At 61.3% G+C, this 22,701-nt stretch overlaps 1 protein-coding gene across 1 annotated transcript in view; it reads left to right on the top strand.

Annotated features, from left to right (window-relative positions):
• The window catches only part of LOC107307798 (general transcription and DNA repair factor IIH helicase subunit XPD-like), an 89,067-nt gene extending 66,628 nt beyond the window's left edge, over window positions 1-22,439 (top strand). Inside the window, exons 8-9 of the mRNA XM_085535332.1 lie at window positions 1,313-1,406; window positions 18,330-22,439. Coding sequence (XP_085391458.1) covers window positions 1,313-1,405 — 93 coding nt within the window. The 3' untranslated portion in view covers window position 1,406; window positions 18,330-22,439. The remainder of the gene's footprint in view (window positions 1-1,312; window positions 1,407-18,329) is intronic.
• Window positions 22,440-22,701: the final 262 nt, after the last annotated feature.

Genomic DNA, 22,701 nt, shown 5'->3' with positions numbered 1-22,701 from the left:
ACCTGTGACCCCTGTGACCCCTGACCCTGTGACCTCTGACCCCTGTGACCCCCGACCCTGTGACCTCTGACCCCTGACCCTGTGACCTCTGACCCCTGATCCCTCACCTCTGACCTCTGAACCCTCTGACCCATGACCCTGTGACCCCTGTGACCCCCGACCCTGTGACCTCTGACCCCTGTGACCCCCGACCCCGTGACCTCTGACCCCTGTGACCCCTGTACCTGTGACCTCTGACCCCCATGACCCCGTGACCCTCGACCCCTGTGACCCCTTTACCTGTGACCTCTGACCCCTGTGACTTCTTCCCCCTGTGACCTCTGACCCCCATGACCCCGTGACCTGTGACCCCTGTGACCCCTGACCCTGTGACACTCGTGACCCCCTACCCCGTGACCTCTGACCCCTGACCCCTCACCCCTGACCTCTCACCTCTCACCTCTGACCTCTGAACCCTCTGCCCCCTGACCCACCCCTCTGGTGGTCTCTGACCCCTGTGACCCCTGACCCTGTGACCTCTGACCCCTGTGACCCCTGACCCTGTGACCTATGACCCCGTGACCCTCGACCCCTGTGACCCCTTGACCTGTGACCTCTGACCCCTGTGACCCTTTTGCCTGTGACACTTATGACCTATGACCCCATGACCTGTGACCCCCGGTGACCCCTGACCCTGTGACCCCTGACCCTGTGACACTCGTGACCCCCGACCCTGTGACCTCTGACCCCTGACCCCTCACCTCTGACCTCTCACCCCTCACCTCTGACCTCTGAACCCTCTGACCCGCCCCTCTGGTGGTCTCTGACCCCTGCGACCTCTGACCCCTGTGACCCCTGACCCTGTGACCTCTGACCCCTGTGACCCCCGACCCCTGTGACCCCTTTACCTGTGACCTCTGACCCCTGTGACCCCTTTACCTGTGACCTCTGACCCCTGTGACCCCTGTGACCCCTGACCCTGTGACCTCTGACCCCCATGACCCTGTGACCCCCGACCCCTGTGACCCCTTTACCTGTGACCTCTGACCCCTGTGACCCTTTTGCCTGTGACACTTATGACCTATGACCCCATGACCTGTGACCCCTGTGACCCCTGACCCTGTGACCCCCGACCCTGTGACCTCTGACCCTGTGACCTCTGACCCCTGACCCCTCACCTCTGACCTCTCACCCCTCACCTCTGACCTCTGAACCCTCTGTCCCCTGACCCATCCCTCTGGTGGTCTCTGACCCCTGTGACCCTTGACCCTGTGACCTCTGACCCCTGTGACCCCCGACCCCGTGACCTCTGACCCTTGACCCCGTTGTTCAGGAGGAGCAGCTGGGCCTGTCCCTGCTGACGTGGGAGCAGCTGCAGACGCAGGAAGTTCAGCAGCGGATCAGCGACATCGCGCAGCACAGCTGAGGTGGGTCTCTATGGGGTCTATGGGGCTCTATGGGTCTCTATGGGTCTCTATGGGGTCTTATGGGGTCTTATGGGGGTCCTATGGGGGTACTGAGGGGGTTATGGGGGTCCTGAGGGGGTTATGGGGGTCCTGGGGGGGCTTATGGGGGTCCTGGGGGGTCTTATGGGGGGCTTATGGGGGTCCGATGGGGTCTTATGGGGTCTTATAGGGGTTATGGGGGTCTTACGGGGGTCCTATGGGGTCTAATGGGGGTCCTGGGGGGGTTATGGGGGTCTTACGGGGGTCTTATGGGTCCTAAGGGGGGAGTAGGGGGGTCCTGGGGGGCTTATGGGGGGCTTATGGGGGTCCTAGGGGAGACTGGGGGGGACTGGGGGGTCTTATGGGGGTCCTGGGGGGGCTTATGGGGGTCCTATGGGGTCCTATGGGGGTCCTATGGGGGCTTATGGGGGTCCTATGGGGTCCTATGGGGGGCCTATGGGGTCTTATGGGGTCCTGGAGAGCCCTTGGGGGTCTTATGGGGGTTCTATGGGGTCCTATGGGGGTCCTATGGGGTCTTATGGGGGTCCTGAGTGTCCTTATGGGGGTCCTGGGGGTCTTATGGGGGTCCTGGGGGGCCTTATGGGGGGCTTATGGGGGTCCTGAGTGTCCTTATGGGGGGTCCTGGGGGGGCTTATGGGGTCCTGAGGGGGTTATGGGGGTCCTGGGGGGTCTTATGAGGGTCTTATGGGGGTCCTATGGGGTCTTATGGGGGTCCTAGGAGAGGTTATTGGGGTCTTATGGGGGTCCTGGGGGTTTTATGGGGGTCCTATGGGGGTCTTATGGGGTCTTATGGGGTCCTATGGGGTCTTATGGGGGTCCTATGTAATCTTATGGGGGTCCTATGGGGGTCCTATGGGGTCTTATGGGATTTTATGGGGGTCCTATGGGTCTCTATGGGGTCTATGGGGTTTTATGGGGGTCTCATGGGGGTCCTGGGGGGTTATGGGGGTCTTATGGGGGTCCTGAGTGGTCTTATGGGGGTCCTATGGGGTCCTATGGGGGTCCTATGTGATCTTATGGGGGTCTTATAGGGGTCCTATGGGGTCTTATGGGGGTCTTATAGGGGTCCTATGTGATCTTATGGGGGTCTTATAGGGGTCCTATGTGATCTTATGGGGGTCTTATAGGGGTCCTGTGGGGTCTTATGGGGGTCCTATGGGGTCCCATGTGATCTTATGGGGGTCTTATAGGGGTCCTATGTGATCTTATGGGGGTCTTATAGGGGTCCTATGGGGTCTTATGGGGTCTTATGGGGGTCCTGAGTGTTCTTATGGGGGTCCTATGGGGTCCTATGGGGGTCTTATGGGGGTTCTATGGGGTCCTATGGGGGTCCTATGGGGTCTTATGGGGGTCCTGAGTGTCCTTGTGGGGGTCCTGGGGGGGCTTATGGGGGTCTTATGGGGGTTCTATGGGGTCCTATGGGGGTCCTATGGGGTCTTATGGGGGTCCTGAGTGTCCTTGTGGGGGTCCTGGGGGGGCTTATGGGGGTCTTATGGGGGGGCCTATGGGGACTTATGGGGTCCTATGGGGGTCCTATGGGGTCTTATGGGGGTCCTGGGGGGGTTATGGGGGTCCTATGGGGTCTTATGGGGTCTTATGGGGGTCCTATGGGGTCTTATGGGGGTCCTGGGGGGGTTTATGGGGGTCCTGGGGGGGTTTATGGGGGTTACATCGCGCAGCACAGCTGAGGTGGGGGGGGGTCTTATGGGGGTCCTATGGGGGTCTTATGGGGTCTTATGGGGGTCCTATGGGGGTCCTGGAGGTCTTATGGGGGTCTTATGGGGTCCTATGGGGGTCTTATAGGGGTCCTATGGGGTCTTATGGGGGTCCTGGGGGGGTTTATGGGGGTTACATCGCACAGCACAGCTGAGGTGGGGGGGGGGGTCTTATAGGGGTCCTATGGGGGCTTATGGGGGCTTATGGGGTCCTATGGGGGTCCTATGGGGTCTTATGGGGTCTTATGGGGTCTTATAGGGGTCCTGAGTGTTCTTATGGGGGTCCTGGGGGGGCTTATGGGGGCACTGAGGGAGCCTGGAGGGTCTTATGGGGGTCTTATGGGTCCTAGGAGGGGCTTATGGGGGTCCTAGGGGGTCTTATGGGGGTTATGGGGGTCTTATGGGGGTCCTATGGGGTCTAATGGGGGTCCTATGGGGTCCTATGGGGGTCCTATGGGGTCTTATGGGGGCTTATGGGGGTCTAGGGGGCCTTATGGGGTCTTATGGGGGTCCTTGGGGGTCTTATGGGGTCTTATGGGGGTCCTATGGGGTCTTATGGGGTCCTGAGTGTTCTTATGGGGGTCCTGGGGGGGTTATGGGGGTCTTATGGGGGTCCTATGGGGTCTTATGGGGGTTATGGGGGTCTTATGGGGTCTTATGGGGGTCCTATGGGGTCCTATGGGGTCTTATTGGGGTCCTGGCGGGGTTATGGGGGTCTTATGGGGGTCCTGGGGGGGATTATGGGGGTCCTATGGGGTCTTATGGGGTCTTATGGGGGTCCTATGGGGGTCCTATGGGGTCTTATGGGGGTCCTGAGTGTCCTTATGGGGGTCCTGGGGGCTCTTATGGGGTCTTATGGGGGTCCTGAGGGGGTTATGGGGGTCCTGGGGGTCTTATTGGGGTCCTATGGGGGTCCTATGGGGTCTTATGGGGGTCCTATGGGGTCTTATGGGGGTCCTATGGGGTCTTATGGGGTCTTATAGGGGTCCTATGGGGGCTTATGGGGTCCTATGGGGGTCCTATGGGGTCTTATGGGGGGCCTATGGGGTCTTATGGGGTCCTATGGGGGTCCTGAGTGTCATTATGGGGGTCCTGAGGGGGTTATGGGGGTCCTGGGGGGGATTATGGGGGTCCTATGGGGTCCTATGGGGTCTTATGGGGGTCCTGGGGGGGATTATGGGGGTCCTATGGGGTCTTATGGGGTCTTATGGGGGTCCTATGGGGGTCCTATGGGGTCTTATGAGGGTCTTATGGGGGTCCTGGCGGGGTTATGGGGGTCTTATGGGGGTCCTGGGGGGGATTATGGGGGTCCTATGGGGTCTTATGGGGGTCCTATGGCATCTTATAGGGGTCCTATGGGGTCTTATGGGGGTTCTGGGGGGACTTATGGGGGTCCTATGGGGTCTTATGGGGGTCCTATGGGGTCTTATAGGGTCTTATGGGGTCTTATGGGGGTCCTGAGTGTCCTTATAGGGGTCCTGGGGGGTCTTATGGGTCCTAAGAGGGGAGTAGGGGGTCCTGGGGGAACTTATGGGGGTCTTATAGGGGTCCTATGGGGTCTTATGGGGGTCCTGAGGGGGTTATGGGGGTCCTGGGGGGGCTTATGGGGGTCCTGGGGGGTCTTATGGGGGTCTTATAGGGGTCCTATGGGGTCCTATGGGGTCTTATGGGGTCTTATAGGGGTCCTATGGGGTCTTATGGGGGTCCTATGGGGTCTTATGGGGGTCCTGGGGGGGATTATGGGGGTCCTATGGGGTCTTATGGGGGTCCTATGGGGGTCCTATGGGGTCTTATGGGGGTCCTGAGTGTCCTTATGGGGGTCCTATGGGGTCTTATGGGGGCTTATGGGGGTCTAGGGGGCCTTATGGGGTCTTAAGGGGGTCCTATGGGGTCCTATGGGGTCTTATGGGGGTCCTGGGGGGGTCTGGTTGTTCTTATGGGGGTCATGGGGGGTCTTATGGGGGTCTGATGGGGGTCCTGAGTGTCCTTATGGGGGTCCTGGGGGTCTTATGGGGTCTTATGGGGTCTTATGGGGGTCCTATGGGGTCCTATGGGGGTCTTATAGGGGTCCTATGGGGTCTTATGGGGGTCCTATGGGGTCCTATGGGGGTCCTGAGGGGGTTATTGGGGTCCTATGGGGTCTTATGGGGGTTATGGGGGTCTTATAGGGGTCCTATGGGGTTTTATGGGGTCTTATGGGGGTCCTATGGGGTCCTATGGGGGTCCTATGGGGTCTTATGGGGGTCCTATGGGTTCTTATGGGGTCCTATGGGGGTCCTATGTGATCTTATGGGGGTCCTATGGGGTCTTATGGGGGTCCTGAGTGTCCTTATGGGGGGTCCTGGGGGGTATTACAGGGGTCCTGAGGGGGCTTATGGGGGTCTTATGGGTGTCCTGGGGCTCTTACAGGGGTCCTATGGGGTCTTATGGGGGTCCTATGGGGTCTTATGGGGGCTTATGGGGGTCCTATGGGGTCTTATGGGGGTCCTATGGGGGCTTATGGGGTCCTATGGGGGTCCTGAGTGTTCTTACGGGGGTCCTGGGGGGGATTATGGGGGTCCTATGGGGTCCTATGGCGTCTTATAGGGGTCCTATGGGGTCCTATGGGGGTTCTGAGTGTCCTTATTGGGTCTTATGGGGGTCCTATGGGGACTTATGGGGGTTCTGGGGGGGCTTATGGGGGTTACATCACGCAGCACAGCTGAGGTGGGGGGGGGGGTCTTATGGGGGTCCTATGGGGTCTTATGGGGTCTTATGGGGGTCCTATGGGGTCCTATGGGGTCTTATGGGGGTCCTGGGGGGGCTTATGGGGGTCCTGGGGGGGTTATGGGGGTCCTATGGGGTCTTATGGGGGTCCTGGGGGAGATTATGGGGGTCCTATGGGGTCTTATGGGGGTTATGGGGGTCCTGGGGGGGCTTATGGGGGTCTTATGGGGGTCTTATGGGGGTCCTGGGGATCTTATGGGGGTCCTATGGGGGTCCTGAGTGTTCTAATGGGGGTCCTATGGGGTCTTATGGGGTCTTATGGGGGTCCTATAGAGTCTTATGGGGTTTTATGGGGGTCTTATGGGGGTCCTATGGGGTCTTATGGGGGTCCTGAGGGGGTTATGGGGGTCCTATGGGGTCTTATGGGGGTCCTGAGTGTCCTTATGGGGGTCCTGGGGGCCTATGGGGTTTTATGGGGGTCCTATGGGGTCTTATAGGGGTCCTATGGGGTCTTATGGGGTCCTATGGGGTCCTATGGGGTCTTATGGGGGTCCTATGGGGTCTTATGGGGTCTTATGGGGGTTATAGGGGTCCTGGGGGGGCTTATGGGGGTCTTATAGGGCTCCTATGGGGTCTTATGGGGGTCCTGAGTGTCCTTATGGGGGTCCTGGGCGGTCTTATGGGGGTCCTATGGGGTCTTATGGGGGTCCTGAGTGTCCTTATGGGGGTCCTGAGGGGTCTTACGGGGGTCCTATGGGGTCTTATGGGGTCTTATGGGGGTCCTGGGGGGATAATGGGGGTCTTATGGGGGTCCTGAGTGTCCTTATGGGGGTCTTATGGGGGTCCTATGGGGTCTTATGGGGGTCCTGGGGGGGTTATGGGGTCTTATGGGGGTCTTATAGGGGTCCTATGGGGTCTTATGGGGGTCCTATGGGGTCTTATGGGGTCCTATGGGGTCTTATGGGGGTCCTATGGGGTTTTATGGGGGTCTTATGGGGGTCCTATGTGATCTTATGGGGGTCTTATAGGGGTCCTATGGGGTCTTATGGGGGTCCTGAGGGGGTTATGGGGGTCCTGGGGGGGTTATGGGGGTCCTATGGGGGTCCTGAGTGTTCTTATGGGGGTCCTATGGGGTCCTATGGGGGTCCTCTGGGGTCTTATGGGGTCTTATGGGGGTCCTATGGGGTCTTATGGGGGTCCTATGGGGTCCTATGGGGTCTTATGGGGTCTTATGGGGGCTTATGGGGGTCTAGGGGGCCTTATGGGGTCTTATGGGGGTCCTATGGGGGTCTTATGGGGGTCCTGAGTGGTCTTATGGGGGTCCTGGGGGGGCTTATGGGGGGCTTATGGGGGTCCTATGGGGTCCTATGGGGTCTTATGGGGTCTTATGGGGGTCCTATGGGGGTCCTGAGTGTCATTATGGGGTCCTGGTGGGCTTTATGGGGGGCTTATGGGGGTCCTATGGGGTCTTATGGGGGTCCTGAGTGGTCTTATGGGGGTCCTGGGGGGTCTTATGGGGGTCTTATGGGGTCTTATGGGGGTCCTGAGGGGGACTAGGGGGATCTGGGGGGGTCTTATGGGGGTCCTGAGTGTTCTTATGGGGGTCCTGGGGGCGTCTTATGGGGGTCTTATAGGGGTCCTATGGGGTCCTATGGGGTCTTATGGGGTCTTATGGGGGTCCTGGGGAGGTTATGGGGGTCTTATAGGGGTCCTATGGGGTCTTATAGGGGTCCTATGGGGTCCTATGGGGTCTTATGGGGGTCTTATGGGGTCCTATGGGGGTCCTATGGGGTCCTATGGGGTCTTATGGGGTCTTATAGGGGTCCTATGGGGGTCTTATGGGGGTCTTATGGGGTCTTATGGGGGTCTTATGGGGGTCCTGAGTGTCCTTATGGGGGTCCTGGGGGTCTTATGGGGTCTTATGGGGGTCCTGAGGGGGTTATGGGGGTCCTGGGGGTCTTATGGGGGTCCTATGGGGGTCCTGAGTGTTCTTATGGGGGTCCTATGGGGTCTTATGAGGGTCCTGGGGGGGTTATGGGGGTCTTATGGGGGTCCTGGGGGGCCCTTGGGGGTCTTATAGGGGTCCTATGGGGTCCTATGGGGGTCCTATGGGGTCTTATGGGGTCTTATAGGGGTCCTATGGGGTCTTATGGGGGTTCCTGGGGGTCTTATGGGGGTCCTGAGTGTCCTTATGGGGGTCCTGGGGGTCCCTTGGGGGTCTTATGGGGGTCCTATGGGGTCTTATGGGGTCCTGAGTGTTCTTATGGGGGTCCTGGGGGGGTCTTATGGGGGTCTTATAGGGGTCCTGAGTGTCCTTATGGGGGTCCTGGGGGGGCTTATGGGGGTAGTATGGGGGTAATGAGGGGGTCTAGGGGGTCTTATGAGGGTCTTATGGGGGTCCTGGGAGTGGTTATTGGGGTCTTATGGGGGTCCTGGGGGTTTTATGGGGGTCCTGGGGGGTCCTATGGGGTCCTATGAGGGTCCTATGGGGTCTTATGGGGGTCCTGGGGGGTTATGGGGGTCTTATGGGGGTCCTGGGGGGGCTTATGGGGGTCCTGGAGGGGCTTATGAGGGTCTTATGGGGGTCCTATGGGGTCTTATGGGGGTCCTGAGTGTCTTTATGGGGGTCCGTGGGGAGTCTTATGGGGTTGTATGGGTCTTGAGGGGGAATGGGGGTCTTATGGGGGCCATGGGGGGTCTTATGGGGGTCTAATGGGGGTCCTATGGGGGTCCTATGGGGTCCTATGGGGGTCTTATGGGGGTCCTGAGAGGTCTTATGGGGGTCCTGGGAACTTATGGGGGGTATTATGGGGATTCTGTGGGGAACTGGGGGGTCTTATGGGGGTCCTGAGTGTCCTTATGGGGTCTTATGGGGGTCCTATGGGGTCCTATGGGGTCTTATGGGGGTCCTGGGGGGAATTATGGGGGTCCTATGGGGTCCTATGGGGTCTTATGGGGGTCCTGGGGGGGTCTGGTTGTTCTTATGGGGGTCATGGGGGGTCTTATGGGGGTCCTATGGGGGTCCTGAGTGTCCTTTTGGGGTCTTATGGGGGTCCTATGGGGTCTTATGGGGTCTTATGGGGGTCCTGAGTGTCCTTTTGGGGTCTTATGGGGGTCCTATGGGGTCTTATGGGGGTCCTGGGGGGGCTTATGGGGGTCTTATGGGTGTCCTGGGGCTCTTATAGGGGTCCTGGGGGGGTTATGGGGGTCCTATGGGGTCTTATGGGGGCTTATGGGGGTCCTATGGGGTCTTATGGGGTCTTATGGGGGCTTATGGGGGCTTATGGGGGCTTATGGGGGTCTAGGGGGCCTTATGGGGTCTTATGGGGGTCCTATGGGGTCTTATGGGGGTCCTGAGGGGGACTAGGGGGATCTGGGGGGGTATTATGGGGGTCCTGAGTGTCCTTATGGGGGTCCTGGGGGCTCTTATGGGGTCTTATGGGGGTCCTGAGGGGGTCTAGGGGGTCCTGGGGGGGCTTATGGGGGTCCTGGGGGGGTTACGGGGATCTTATGGGGGTCCTATGGGGTCTTATGGGGGTCCTGAGGGGGTCTTATGGGGGTCCTATGGGGTCTTATGGGGGTCCTGGGGGGGCTTATGTGGGTCCTATGGGGTCTTATGGGGGTCTTATGGGGGTCTTATGGGGGTCTTATGGGTCCTAGGGGGGGAGTGGGGTGGCTTATGGGGGTAGTGAGGGAGCTAACAAGGTTTGGGGGGTCTTATGGGGGTCCTGAATGTCCTTATGGGGGTCCTAGGGGGGTCCTGGGGGGCTTATGGGGGGCTTATGGGGGTCCTAGGGGAGACTGGGGGGGACTGGGGGGTCCTATGGGGACTTATGGGGGTCCTATGGGGTCTTATGGGGGTCCTGGGGAATCTTATGGGGGTCTTATGGGGGTTATGAGGGGGTCTAGGGGGTCTTATGGGGGTCTTATGGGGTCTTATGGGGGTCTTATGGGGGTCCTATGGGGTCTTATGGGGGTCTTATGGGGTCTTATGGGGGTCTTATGGGGGTCCTATGGGGTCTTATGGGGGTCTTATGGGGGTCCTGGGTGGTCTTATGGGGGTCCTGGGGGGGATTATGGGGGTCCTATGGGGTCTTATGGGGGTCCTGGGGGGGTTATGGGGGTCTTATAAGGGTCTGGGGGGTCTTATGGGGGTCTTATAAGGGTCCTGGGGGGGCTTATGAGGGTCTTATGGGGTCCTATGGGGTCTTATGGGGTCTTATGGGGGTCCTGGGGGGATAATGGGGGTCTTATGGGGGTCCTATGGGGTCTTATGGGGTCCTATGGGGGTCCTGAGGGGGCTATGGGGGTCCTGAGTGTCCTTATGGGGGTCCTGGGGGTCCCTTGGGGGTTTTATGGGGGTCCTATGGGGTCTTATGGGGTCCTGAGTGTTCTTATGGGGGTCCTGGGGGGGATTATGGGGGTCCTATGGGGGTCCTATGGGGTCTTATGGGGGTCCTGGCGGGGTTATGGGGGTCCTATGGGGTCTTATGGGGACTTATGGGGTCCTATGGGGGTCCTGAGTGTCCTTTTGGGGTCTTATGGGGGTCCTATGGGGTCTTATGGGGGTCCTGAGTGTCCTTATAGGGGTCCTGGGGGGGTTTATGGGGGTTACATCGCACAGCACAGCTGAGGTGGGGGGGGGGGGGGTTATAGGGGTCCTATGGGGTCTTATGGGGTCTTATGGGGGTCCAATGGGGTCCTATGGGGTCTCTATGGGTCTCTATGGGGTCTCAATGGGTCTCAATGGGGTCTCTATGTGTATCTATGGGTCTCTATGGGTCTCTATGGGGTCTATGGGTCTATATGGGTCTCTATGGGGTCTATGGGTCTCTATGGGTCTCTATGGGGTCTCTATGGGTCTCTATTGGGTCAATGGGGTCTCTATGGGTCTCTATGGGTCTCTATGGGTCTCTATGGGGTCTATGGGGTCTCTATGGGTCTCTATGGGTCTCTATGGGGTCTCTATGTGTATCTATGGGGGTCAATGGGGTCTCTATGGGTCTCTATGGGTCTCTATGGGGTCTATGGGTCTCTATGGGTCTCTATGGGGTCTATGGGGCCTCTGTGGGTCTCTATGGGTCTCTATGGGGTCTATGGGTCTCTATGGGTCTCTATGGGGTCTATGGGGGTCAATGGGGTCCCTATAGGTCTCTATGGGTCTCTATGGGGTCTATGGGGTCTCTATGGGGTCTCTATGGGTCTATATGGAGTCAATGGGGTCCCTATGGGTCTCTATGGGGTCCTATGGGGTCTTATGGGGGTCCTGAGTGTTCTTATGGGGGTCCTGAGTGGTCTTATGGGGGTCCTGGGGGGGCTTATGGGGGTCTTATGGGGGTAATGAGGGGGTCTAGGGGGTCTTATGGGGGTTATGGGGGTCTTATGGGGTCTTATGGGGGTCCTGGGGGGGTTTATGGGGGTCTTATGGGGGTCCTGAGTGTCCTTATGGGGGTCCTGGGGGGTCTTATGGGGGTCTTATGGGGGTCCTGAGTGTCCTTATGGGGGTCCTGGGGGGTCTTATGGGGGTCCTATGGGGTCTTATGGGGGTCCTATGGGGTCCTATGGGGTCTTATGGGGGTCCTGGGGGGGCTTATGGGGGTTACATCGCACAGCACAGCTGAGGTGGGGGGGGGGGGGTTATGGGGTATATGGGGGTCCTATGGGGGTCCTATGGGGACTTATGGGGTCCTATGGGGGTCCTGAGTGTCCTTTTGGGGTCTTATGGGGGTCCTATGGGGTCTTATGGGGGTCCTATGGGGTCTTATGGGGGTCCTGGGGGGGTTATGGGGGCTTATGGGGTCCTATGGGGGTCCTGGGGGGGCTTATGGGGGTTACATCGCACAGCACAGCTGAGGTGGGGGGGGGGGGGTTATGGGGTATATGGGGGTCCTATGGGGGTCCTATGGGGACTTATGGGGTCCTATGGGGGTCCTGAATGTCCTTTTGGGGTCTTATGGGGGTCCTATGGGGTCTTATGGGGGTCCTATGGGGACTTATGGGGGTCCTGGGGGGGCTTATGGGGGTTCTGGGGGGGCTTATGGGGGTTACATCGCGCAGCACAGCTGAGGTGGGGGGGGGTCTTATAGGGGTCCTATGGGGTCCTATGGGGTCTTATGGGGGTCCTGAGTGCCGTTATGGGGGTTCTGGGGGGATTATGGCAGTCCTGGGGGGGTCCTGGGGGGGCTTATGGGGGCACTGAGGGAGCCTGGAGGGTCTTATGGGGGTCTTATGGGTCCTAGGAGGGGCTTATGGGGGTCCTTGGGGGCTTATGGGGGTCCTATGGGGTCTTATGGGGGTCCTATGGGGTCTTATAGGGGTCCTATGGGGGTCCTGAGTGTTCTTATGGGGGTCCTATGGGGTCTTATGGGGGTTATGGGGGTCCTGGGGGGGCTTATGGGGGTCTTATAGGGGTCTTATGGGGGCTTATGGGGTCTTATGGGGTCCTGAGTGTTCTTATGAGGGTCCTGGGGGGGTCTTATGGGGGTCTTATAGGGGTCCTGAGTGTTCTTATGGGGGTCCTGGGGGGGTTATGGGGGTCTTATGGGGTCCTGAGGGGGCTTATTGGGGTCTTATGGGGGTCCTGAGTGTCCTTATGGGGGTCCTGGAGGTCTTATGGGGGTCTTATGGGTCCTAGGGGGGCAGTGGGGGGGCTTATGGGGGTAGTGAGGGAGCTAACGAGGTTTGGGGGGTCTTATGGGGGTCCTGAATGTCCTTATGGGGGTCCTAGGGGGGTCCTGGGGGGCTTATGGGGGGCTTATGGGGGTCCTAGGGGAGACTGGGGGGGACTGGGGGGTCTTATGGGGGTCCTGGGGGGGCTTATGGGAGTCCTGGAGGGACTTATGAGGGTCTTATGGGGGTCCTATGGGGTCTTATGGGGGTTCTGAGTGTCTTTATGGGGGTCCTGGGGGTCTTATGGGGGTCTTATGGGGGTCCTGAGTGTCCTTATGGGGTCTTATGGGGGTCCTATGGGGTCCTATGGGGTCTTATTGGGGTCCTGGGGGGGTTATGGGGGTCTTATGGGGGTCCTGGGGGGGATTATGGGGGTCCTATGGGGTCTTATGGGGTCTTATGGGGGTCCTATGGGGGTCCTATGGGGTCTTATGGGGGTCCTGGGCGGGCTTATGGGGGTCCTGAGTGTCCTTATGGGGGTCCTATGGGGTCTTATGGGGGTCATATGGGGGTCCTGGGGGGGCTTATGGGGGTCCTGAGTGTCCTTATGGGGGTCCTGGGGGCTCTTATGGGGTCTTATGGGGGTCCTATGGGGACTTATGGGGGTTCTGGGGGGGCTTATGGGGGTTACATCGCGCAGCACAGCTGAGGTGGGGGGGGGTCTTATGGGGGTCCTATGGGGTCTTATGGGGGTCCTATGGGGTCCTATGGGGGTCCTGGGGGGGTTATGGGGGTCTTATAAGGGTCTGGGGGGGCTTATGAGGGTCTTATGGGGGTCCTGGGGGTTAATGGGGGTCTTATGGGGGTCCTGAGGGGGTTATGGGGGTCTTATGGGGGTCCTGGGGGGCTTATGGGGGTCGTAGGGGAGACTGTGGGGGACTGGGGGGTCTTATGGGGTCCTATGGGGACTTATGGGGGTCCTATGGGGTCCTATGGGGTCTTATGGGGGTCCTGAGAGCGGTTATTGGGGTCTTATGGGGGTCCTGAGGAGCCTTATGGGGGTCCTGGGGGGTTTTATGGGGGTCTTATGGGTCCTAGGGGGGGAGTAGGGGGGCTTGTGGGGGGGCTTATGGGGTCCTGAGTGGTCTTATGGGGGTCCTGGGGGGGTCTGGGTGGTCTTATGGGGGTCCTGGGGGGGATTATGGGGTCCTATGGGGTCTTATGGGGTCCTGGAGAGCCCTTGGGGGTCTTATGGGGTTTCTATGGGGTCCTATGGGGGTCCTATGGGGTCTTATGGGGGTCCTGAGTGTCCTTATGGGGGTCCTGGGGGTCTTATGGTGGTCCTGGGGGGGCTTATGGGGGGCTTATGGGGGTCCTGGGGGTCTTATGGGGGTCATGGGGGTCTTATGGGGGTCCTGATTGGTCTTATGGGGGTCCTGGGGAGTCTTATGGGGGTCTTATGGGGGTTATGAGGGGGTCTAGGGGGTCTTATGGGGGTCTTATGGGGGTTATGGGGGTCTTATGGGGGTCCTGGGGGGGTCTTATGGGGGTCCTATGGGGTCTTATGGGGGTCCTAGGGAGTCTTATGGGGGTCTGATGGGGGTTATGAGGGGGTCTAGGGGGTCTTATGGGGGTCCTATGGGGTCTTATGGGGGTCCTGGGATCTTATGTGGGTCCTATGGGGGGAATGAGGGGGTTTGGGGGGTCTTATGGGGGTCTTATGGGGGTCCTTGGGGGGTCTGGGGTCTTATGGGAGTCCTATGGGGGGGGTCCTATAGAGTCCTATGGGGAGGGTCTTATGGGGGGGTTCCTATGGGGGGGTCCTATGGGGGGTGGGGTCCTATGGGGTGCCCTATGGGGTCCTATGGGGGAGGGTTCTATGGGGCACCCTATGGGGTCCTATTGGGGGGGGGGTTCTATGGGGTGCCCTATGGGGTGGGTCCTATGGGGGGGGTTCTATGGGGCGCCCTATGGGGTCCTATGGGGGGGGGGGGGTTCTATGGGGCACCCTATGGGGTCCTATGGGGTGGGTCCTATGGGGTGGGGTCCTATGGGGCGCCCTATGGGGTCCTATGGGGGGGTTTATGGGGGGGTCCTATGGGGTGGGGGTTCTATGGGGCGCCCTATGGGGTCCTATGGGGGGGTGGGGTTCTATGGGGTGCCCTATGGGGTCCTATGGGGGGGGGTTCTATGGGGGGGATCCTATGGGGTGGGGGTTCTATGGGGCGCCCTATGGGGTCTTATGGGGGGGGTTCTATGGGGCGCCCTATGGGGTCCTATGGGGGGGGGGGTTCTATGGGGGAGTCCTATGGGGGGGGGTTCTATGGGGTGCCCTATGGGGGGGTTCTATGGCGGGGGGTTCTATGGGGCACCCTATGGGGTCGTATGGGGGGGGGGGGGTCCTATGGGGTGCCCTATGGGGTCCTATGGGGTGGGGTTCTATGGGGGGGTCCTATGGGGGGGGGGGTCCTATGGGGTGCCCTATGGGGGGGTCCTATGGGGGGGGGTCCTATGGGGTGCCCTATGGGGGAGTCCTATGGGGGGGGGGGTTCTATGGGGGAGTCCTATGGGGGGGGGGTCCTATGGGGTGCCCTATGGGGGAGTCCTATGGGGTGGGGTTCTATGGGGGGGGTCCTATGGGGTGGGTTCTATGGGGGGGGTCCTATGGGGTGGGTTCTATGGGGGGGTCCTATGGGGGGGGTCCTATGGGGTGGGTTCTATGGGGGAGTCCTATGGGGGGGGGTTCTATGGGGCGCCCTATGGGCTCCTATGGGGGGTGGTCCTATGGGGAGGGGTCCTATGGGGTATTCTATGGGGTGGGGTCCTATAGGGAAGTCCTATGGGGGGGTCTTATGGGGGGGTCCTATGGGGTGCCCTATGGGGTCCTATGGGGGGTGGGGTCCTATGGGGGGGGTCCTATGGGGGGGGGTCCTATGGGGTGCCCTATGGGGGTGCCCTATGGGGTGGGGGTTCTATGGGGCGCCCTATGGGGTCCTATGGGGTGGGGGGTCCTATGGTGGGGGGGGTTCTATGGGGCGCCCTATGGGGTCCTATGGGGGGGGGGGGTTTTATGGGGTACCCTATGGGGTCCTATGGGGGGGGGGGGTTCTATGGGGCACCCTATGGGGTCCTATGGGAGGGTGGGGTTCTATGGGGTGCCCTATGGGGTCCTATGTGGGGGGGGTTCTATGGGGCACCCTATGGGGTCCTATGAGGGGGGTCCTATGGGGCGCCCTATGGGGTCCTATGGGGTGGGGTCCTATGGGGCGCCCTATGGGGTCCTATGGGGTGGGGTCCTATGGGGACGCACTATGGGGTCCTATGGGGGGGGGGGGTTCTATGGGGTGCCCTATGGGCTCCTATGGGGCAGGGGGGGTTCTATGGGGCACCCTATGGGGTCCTATGGGGGGGGGGGGGTTCTATGGGGCGCCCTATGGGGTCCTATGGGGGGGCGGTTCTATGGGGCGCCCTATGGGGGGGGTCCTATGGGGTGGGGTCCTATGGGGCGCCCTATGGGGTCCTATGGGGGGGGGGTCCTATGGGGTGCCCTATGGGGTCCTATGGGGGGGGGTTCTATGGGGTGCCCTATGGAGTCCTATGGGGGGGGGTTCTATGGGGCGCCCTATGGGGTCCTATGGGGTGGGGTTCTATGGGGGGGGGTTCTATGGGGCGCCCTATGGGGGGGGTTCTATGGGGTGCCCTATGGGGGGGTCCTATGGGGGAGGGTTCTATGGGGTGCCCTATGGGGTCCTATGGGGGGGGTTCTATGGGGCGCCCTATGGGGTGGGGGTCCTATGGGGCGCCCTATGGGGGGGGTTTTATTGGGGGGGGGTTCTATGGGGTGCCCTATGTGGGGGTCCTATGGAGTGGGGGTTCTATGGGGTGCCCTATGGGGTGGGTCCTATGGGGTGGGGTCCTATGGGGCGCCCTATGGGGTCCTATGGGGGGGTGGGGATTCTATGGGGTGCCCTATGGGGTGGGTCCTATAGGGGGGGGTTCTATGGGGCGCCCTATGGGGTGGGGGTTCTATGGGGCGCCCTATGGGGTCCTATGGGGTGGGGTTCTATGGGGCGCCCTATGGGGTGGGGTCCTATGGGGTGGGGTTCTATGGGGTGCCCTATGGGGTGGGTCCTATGGGGGGGGGTTCTATAGGGTGCCCTATGGGGTCCTATGGGTGTGGGTTCTATGGGGCGCCCTATGGGGGAGTCCTATGGGGTGGGGGGTTCTATGGGGCGCCCTATGGGGTCCTATGGGGTGGGGTTCTATGGGGTGCCCTATGGGGTCCTATGGGGGGGGGTTCTATGGGGGGGGTCCTATGGGGTGCCCTATGGGGTCCTATGGGGTGGGGTTCTATGGGGGGGAGTTCCTATGGGGCACCCTATAGGGTCCTATGGGGGGGGGTTCTATGGGGCGCCCTATGGGGTCCTATGGGGGGGGGGGTTTCTATGGGGGAGTCCTATGGGGGGGGGTTCTATGGGGCGCCCTATGGGTGGGTCCTATGGGGGGGGGTTCTATGGGGTGCCCTATGGGGTCCTATAGGGGAGTCCTATGGGGGGGTTTATGGGGGGGTCCTATGGGGTGGGGGTTCTATGGGGCGCCCTATGGGGTCCTATGGGAGGGGGGTTCTATGGGGCACCCCATGGGGTCCTATAGGGGGGGGTCCTATGGGGTGCCCTATGGGGGGGTCCTATGGGGTGGGGGGTTCTATGGGGCGCCCTATGGGGTCGTATGGGGGAGGATCCTATGGGGTGCCCTATGTGGGGGTCCTATGGGGGGGGGTTTATATGGGGCACCCTATGGGGTCCTATGGGGTGGGGTTCTATGGGGCACCCTATGGGCTCCTATGGGGTATTCTATGGGGTGGGGTCCTATAGGGGAGTCCTATGGGGGGGTCTTATGGGGGGGTCCTATGGGGCACCCTATGGGGTCCTATGGGGTGGGTCCTGGTGGGGGGGTTCTATGGGGGAATCCTATGGGGGAGTCCTATAGGGGGCGTTCCTATTGGGGGGGGTCCTATGTGGTGCCCTATGGAGGGGTCCTATAGGGTGGGTCCTATGGGGGGAGGTTCTATGGGGTGGGTCCTATGGGGTGCCCTATGGAGGGGTCCTATGGGGGTGGATCCTATGGGGGGGTCCTATGGGGTGGGTCCCATGGGGGGGGGTCCTATAGAGTCCTATGGGGTGGGGTCCTATGGGGGGAGGTTCTATGGGGGTGGGTCCTATGGGGGGTCCTATAGGGTGGGTCCTATGGGGGGGTCCTATAGAGTCCTATGGGGTGGGGTCCTATGGGGGGTCCTATGGGGGGTCCAATGGGGTGGGTCCTATGGGGTGGGGTCCTATGGGGAGGGGTCCTATGGGGTATTCTATGGGGTGGGGTCCTATAGGGGAGTCCTAGGGGTGGGAGGTTCTATGGGGCGCCCTATAGGGTCCTATTGGGGGGGGGTTCTATGGGGTGCCCTATGGGGTGGGTCCTATAGGGGGGGGTTCTATGGGGCGCCCTATGGGGTCCTATGTGGGGGGGGTTCTATGGGGCGCCCTATGGGGTCCTATGGGGTGGGGTCCTATGGGGCGCCCTATGGGGTCCTATGAGGGGGGTTCTATGGGGCACCCTATGGGGTCCTATGGGGGGGGTGGTCCTATGGGGAGGGGTCCTATGGGGTATTCTATGGGGTGGGGTCCTATAGGGGAGTCCTATGGGGGGGTCTTATGGGGGGGTCCTATGGGGTGCCCTATGGGGTCCTATGTGGGGGGGGTCTATGGGGCGCCCTATGGGGGAGTCCTATGGTGGGGGGGGTTCTATGGGGCGCCCTATAGGGTCCTATGGGTGCTGAGTTTAGACCTTATGGACCCCACAGGGATCCGGAGCTGGACCAGAGGAGACCCACAGATGTGGGGCAGGGGGGGGGGGGGAGACCCCAGACCCATAGATTAATGGGGTGGGGGGGGATCCTCCCTCCCCCCCCCCCCCAGATCTATGGGGCAGGACCTGAATCCTGCCCCACAACCATCTATGGGGCGGGCTGTGGGTCCCCCACGTGTATGGGGCGGGACCTGAGCCCCCCCCAACCTCCCACCCCACATCTATGGGGCAGGACCTGAAACCCCACCCCACATCTATGGGGCAGGACCTGACCCCCCCCCCCACCCCACATCTATGGGGCTGGGCCTGACCCCCCACCCCCCACCCCACATCTATGGGGCAGGACCTGAAACCCCACCCCACATCTATGGGGCAGGGCCTGACCCTTTACCCTCCCACCCCACATCTATGGGGCAGGACCTGACCCTTTACCCTCCCACCCCACATCTATGGGGCAGGGCCTGACCCTTTACCCTCCCACCCCACATCTATGGGGCAGGACCTGACCCTTTACCCTCCCACCCCACATCTATGGGGCAGGACCTGACCCCCCCCCCCCCACCCCACATCTATGGGGCAGGGCCTGACCCTTTACCCTCCCACCCCACATCTATGGGGCAGGACCTGACCCTTTACCCTCCTACCCCACATCTATGGGGCAGGACCTGACCCTTTACCCTCCCACCCCACATCTATGGGGCAGGACCTGACCCTTTACCCTCCTACCCCACATCTATGGGGCAGGACCTGACCCTTTACCCTCCTACCCCACATCTATGGGGCAGGACCTGACCCTTTACCCTCCCACCCCACATCTATGGGGCAGGACCTGACCCTTTACCCTCCCACCCCACATCTATGGGGCAGGGCCTGACCCTCCCCATTCCCATCTATGGGGCAGGTTGTGGGTCCCCCACGTGTATGGGGTGGGACCTGAACCCCCCCCAACCTCCCACCCCACATCTATGGGGCGGGACCTGAAACCCCACCCCACATCTATGGGGCAGGACCTGACCCTTTACCCTCCCACCCCACATCTATGGGGCAGGACCTGACCCTTTACCCTCCCACCCCACATCTATGGGGCGGGCCCTGACCCTCCCCATTCCCATCTATGGGGCGGGCTGTGGGTCCTCCACGTGTATGGGGCGGGACCTGAACCCCCCCCAACCTCCCACCCCACATCTATGGGGCAGGGCTTGACCCTTTACCCTCCCACCCCACATCTATGGGGCAGGACCTGACCCTTTACCCTCCCACCCCACATCTATGGGGCAGGACCTGACCCTCCCCATTCCCATCTATGGGGCAGGTTGTGGGTCCCCCACGTGTATGGGGCGGGACCTGACCCTTTACCCCCCCACCCCACATCTATGGGGCAGGGCCTGACCCTCCCCATTCCCATCTATGGGGCGGGCTGTGGGTCCCCCACGTGTATGGGGTGGGACCTGAACCCCCCCCCCAACCTCCCACCCCACATCTATGGGGCAGGACCTGAAACCCCACCCCACATCTATGGGGCAGGACCTGACCCTTTACCCTCCCACCCCACATCTATGGGGCAGGACCTGACCCTTTACCCTCCTACCCCACATCTATGGGGCAGGACCTGACCCTTTACCCTCCCACCCCACATCTATGGGGCAGGACCTGACCCTTTACCCTCCTACCCCACATCTATGGGGCAGGACCTGACCCTTTACCCTCCTACCCCACATCTATGGGGCAGGACCTGACCCTTTACCCTCCCACCCCACATCTATGGGGCAGGACCTGACCCTTTACCCTCCCACCCCACATCTATGGGGCAGGGCCTGACCCTCCCCATTCCCATCTATGGGGCAGGTTGTGGGTCCCCCACGTGTATGGGGTGGGACCTGAACCCCCCCCAACCTCCCACCCCACATCTATGGGGCGGGACCTGAAACCCCACCCCACATCTATGGGGCAGGACCTGACCCTTTACCCTCCCACCCCACATCTATGGGGCAGGACCTGACCCTTTACCCTCCCACCCCACATCTATGGGGCGGGCCCTGACCCTCCCCATTCCCATCTATGGGGCGGGCTGTGGGTCCTCCACGTGTATGGGGCGGGACCTGAACCCCCCCCAACCTCCCACCCCACATCTATGGGGCAGGGCTTGACCCTTTACCCTCCCACCCCACATCTATGGGGCAGGACCTGACCCTTTACCCTCCCACCCCACATCTATGGGGCAGGACCTGACCCTCCCCATTCCCATCTATGGGGCAGGTTGTGGGTCCCCCACGTGTATGGGGCGGGACCTGACCCTTTACCCCCCCACCCCACATCTATGGGGCAGGGCCTGACCCTCCCCATTCCCATCTATGGGGCGGGCTGTGGGTCCCCCACGTGTATGGGGTGGGACCTGAACCCCCCCCCCAACCTCCCACCCCACATCTATGGGGCAGGACCTGAAACCCCACCCCACATCTATGGGGCAGGACCTGACCCTTTACCCTCCCACCCCACATCTATGGGGCAGGACCTGACCCTTTACCCTCCCACCCCACATCTATGGGGCGGAACCTGAAACCCCACCCCACATCTATGGGGCAGGACCTGACCCTTTACCCTCCCACCCCACATCTATGGGGCGGGACCTGAAACCCCACCCCACATCTATGGGGCAGGACCTGACCCTTTGCCCTCCCACCCCACATCTATGGGGCAGGACCTGACCCTCCCCATTCCCATCTATGGGGCAGGTTGTGGGTCACCCATGGGCTGACCCCCCAGCCCCCACCCCACATCTATGGGGCAGGACCTGACCCCCCCCCCCCACCCCACATCTATGGGGCAGGACCTGACCCTTTACCCTCCCACCCCACATCTATGGGGCAGGACCTGAAACCCCACCCCACATCTATGGGGCAGGACCTGACCCTTTACCCTCCCACCCCACATCTATGGGGCAGGGCCTGACCCTCCCCATTCCCATCTATGGGGCGGGCTGTGGGTCCCCCACGTGTATGGGGTGGGACCTGAACCCCCCCACACCCCCCACCCCACATCTATGGGGCGGGACCTGAAACCCCACCCCACATCTATGGGGCAGGACCTGACCCTTTACCCTCCCACCCCACATCTATGGGGCAGGATCTGACCCTTTACCCTCCCACCCCACATCTATGGGGCAGGACCCGACCCTTTACCCTCCCACCCCACATCTATGGGGCAGGACCTGACCCCCCCCAACCTCCCACCCCACATCTATGGGGCAGGACCTGAAACCCCACCCCACATCTATGGGGCAGGACCTGACCCCCCCCCCCCCCACCCCACATCTATGGGGCAGGACCTGACCCTTTACCCTCCCACCCCACATCTATGGGGCAGGACCTGACCCTTTACCCTCCCACCCCACATCTATGGGGCAGGACCTGACCCTTTACCCTCCCACCCCACATCTATGGGGCAGGACCCGACCCTTTACCCTCCCACCCCACATCTATGGGGCAGGACCTGACCCTTTACCCTCCCACCCCACATCTATGGGGCAGGACCTGACCCTTTACCCTCCCACCCCACATCTATGGGGCAGGACCTGACCCTTTACCCTCCCACCCCACATCTATGGGGCAGGACCTGACCCCCCCCCCTCCCACCCCACATCTATGGGGCAGGACCTGACCCTTTACCCTCCCACCCCACATCTATGGGGCAGGACCTGACCCTCCCCATTCCCATCTATGGGGCAGGTTGTGGGTCCCCCACGTGTATGGGGTGGGACCTGAGCCCCCCTCAACCCCCCACCCCACATCTATGGGGCAGGACCTGAAACCCCACCCCACATCTATGGGGCAGGACCTGACCCTTTACCCTCCCACCCCACATCTATGGGGCGGGACCTGAAACCCCACCCCACATCTATGGGGCAGGACCTGACCCTTTACCCTCCCACCCCACATCTATGGGGCGGGACCTGAAACCCCACCCCACATCTATGGGGCAGGACCTGACCCTTTACCCTCCCACCCCACATCTATGGGGCGGGCTGTGGGTTCTACCAATGGTGTAGGGCCGGACCCTGACCCCCCCCCCCGCCCCACAGACCCCAAAATAAAGCTGCTGCCCCATAGCGCCCTGCTCACGTGGCTGTGGTTGTGGGGCTGGGGGGGGGGGGGGGGCATGGAGGGGGTCCCATAGGGGGGGTCCCATAGGGGGGTTATGGGGTTGGGGGGGTCCCATAGGGGGGTTATGGGGTTATGGGGTTCCATTGGGGGTTATGGGGTTGGGGGAGTCCCATAGGGGGGTTATGGGGTTGGGGGGGTCCCATAGGGGGGTTATGGGGTTGGGGGGGTTCCATAAGGGGGTTATGGGGTTCCATTGGGGGTTATGGG

This window comes from Coturnix japonica, unplaced genomic scaffold (genome assembly GCF_054131305.1).
Source record: "Coturnix japonica strain WE unplaced genomic scaffold, WE-NBRP24 Scf118, whole genome shotgun sequence".
NCBI lineage: Eukaryota > Metazoa > Chordata > Aves > Galliformes > Phasianidae > Coturnix > Coturnix japonica.
This window is presented reverse-complemented; position numbering and strand designations above follow the sequence as displayed.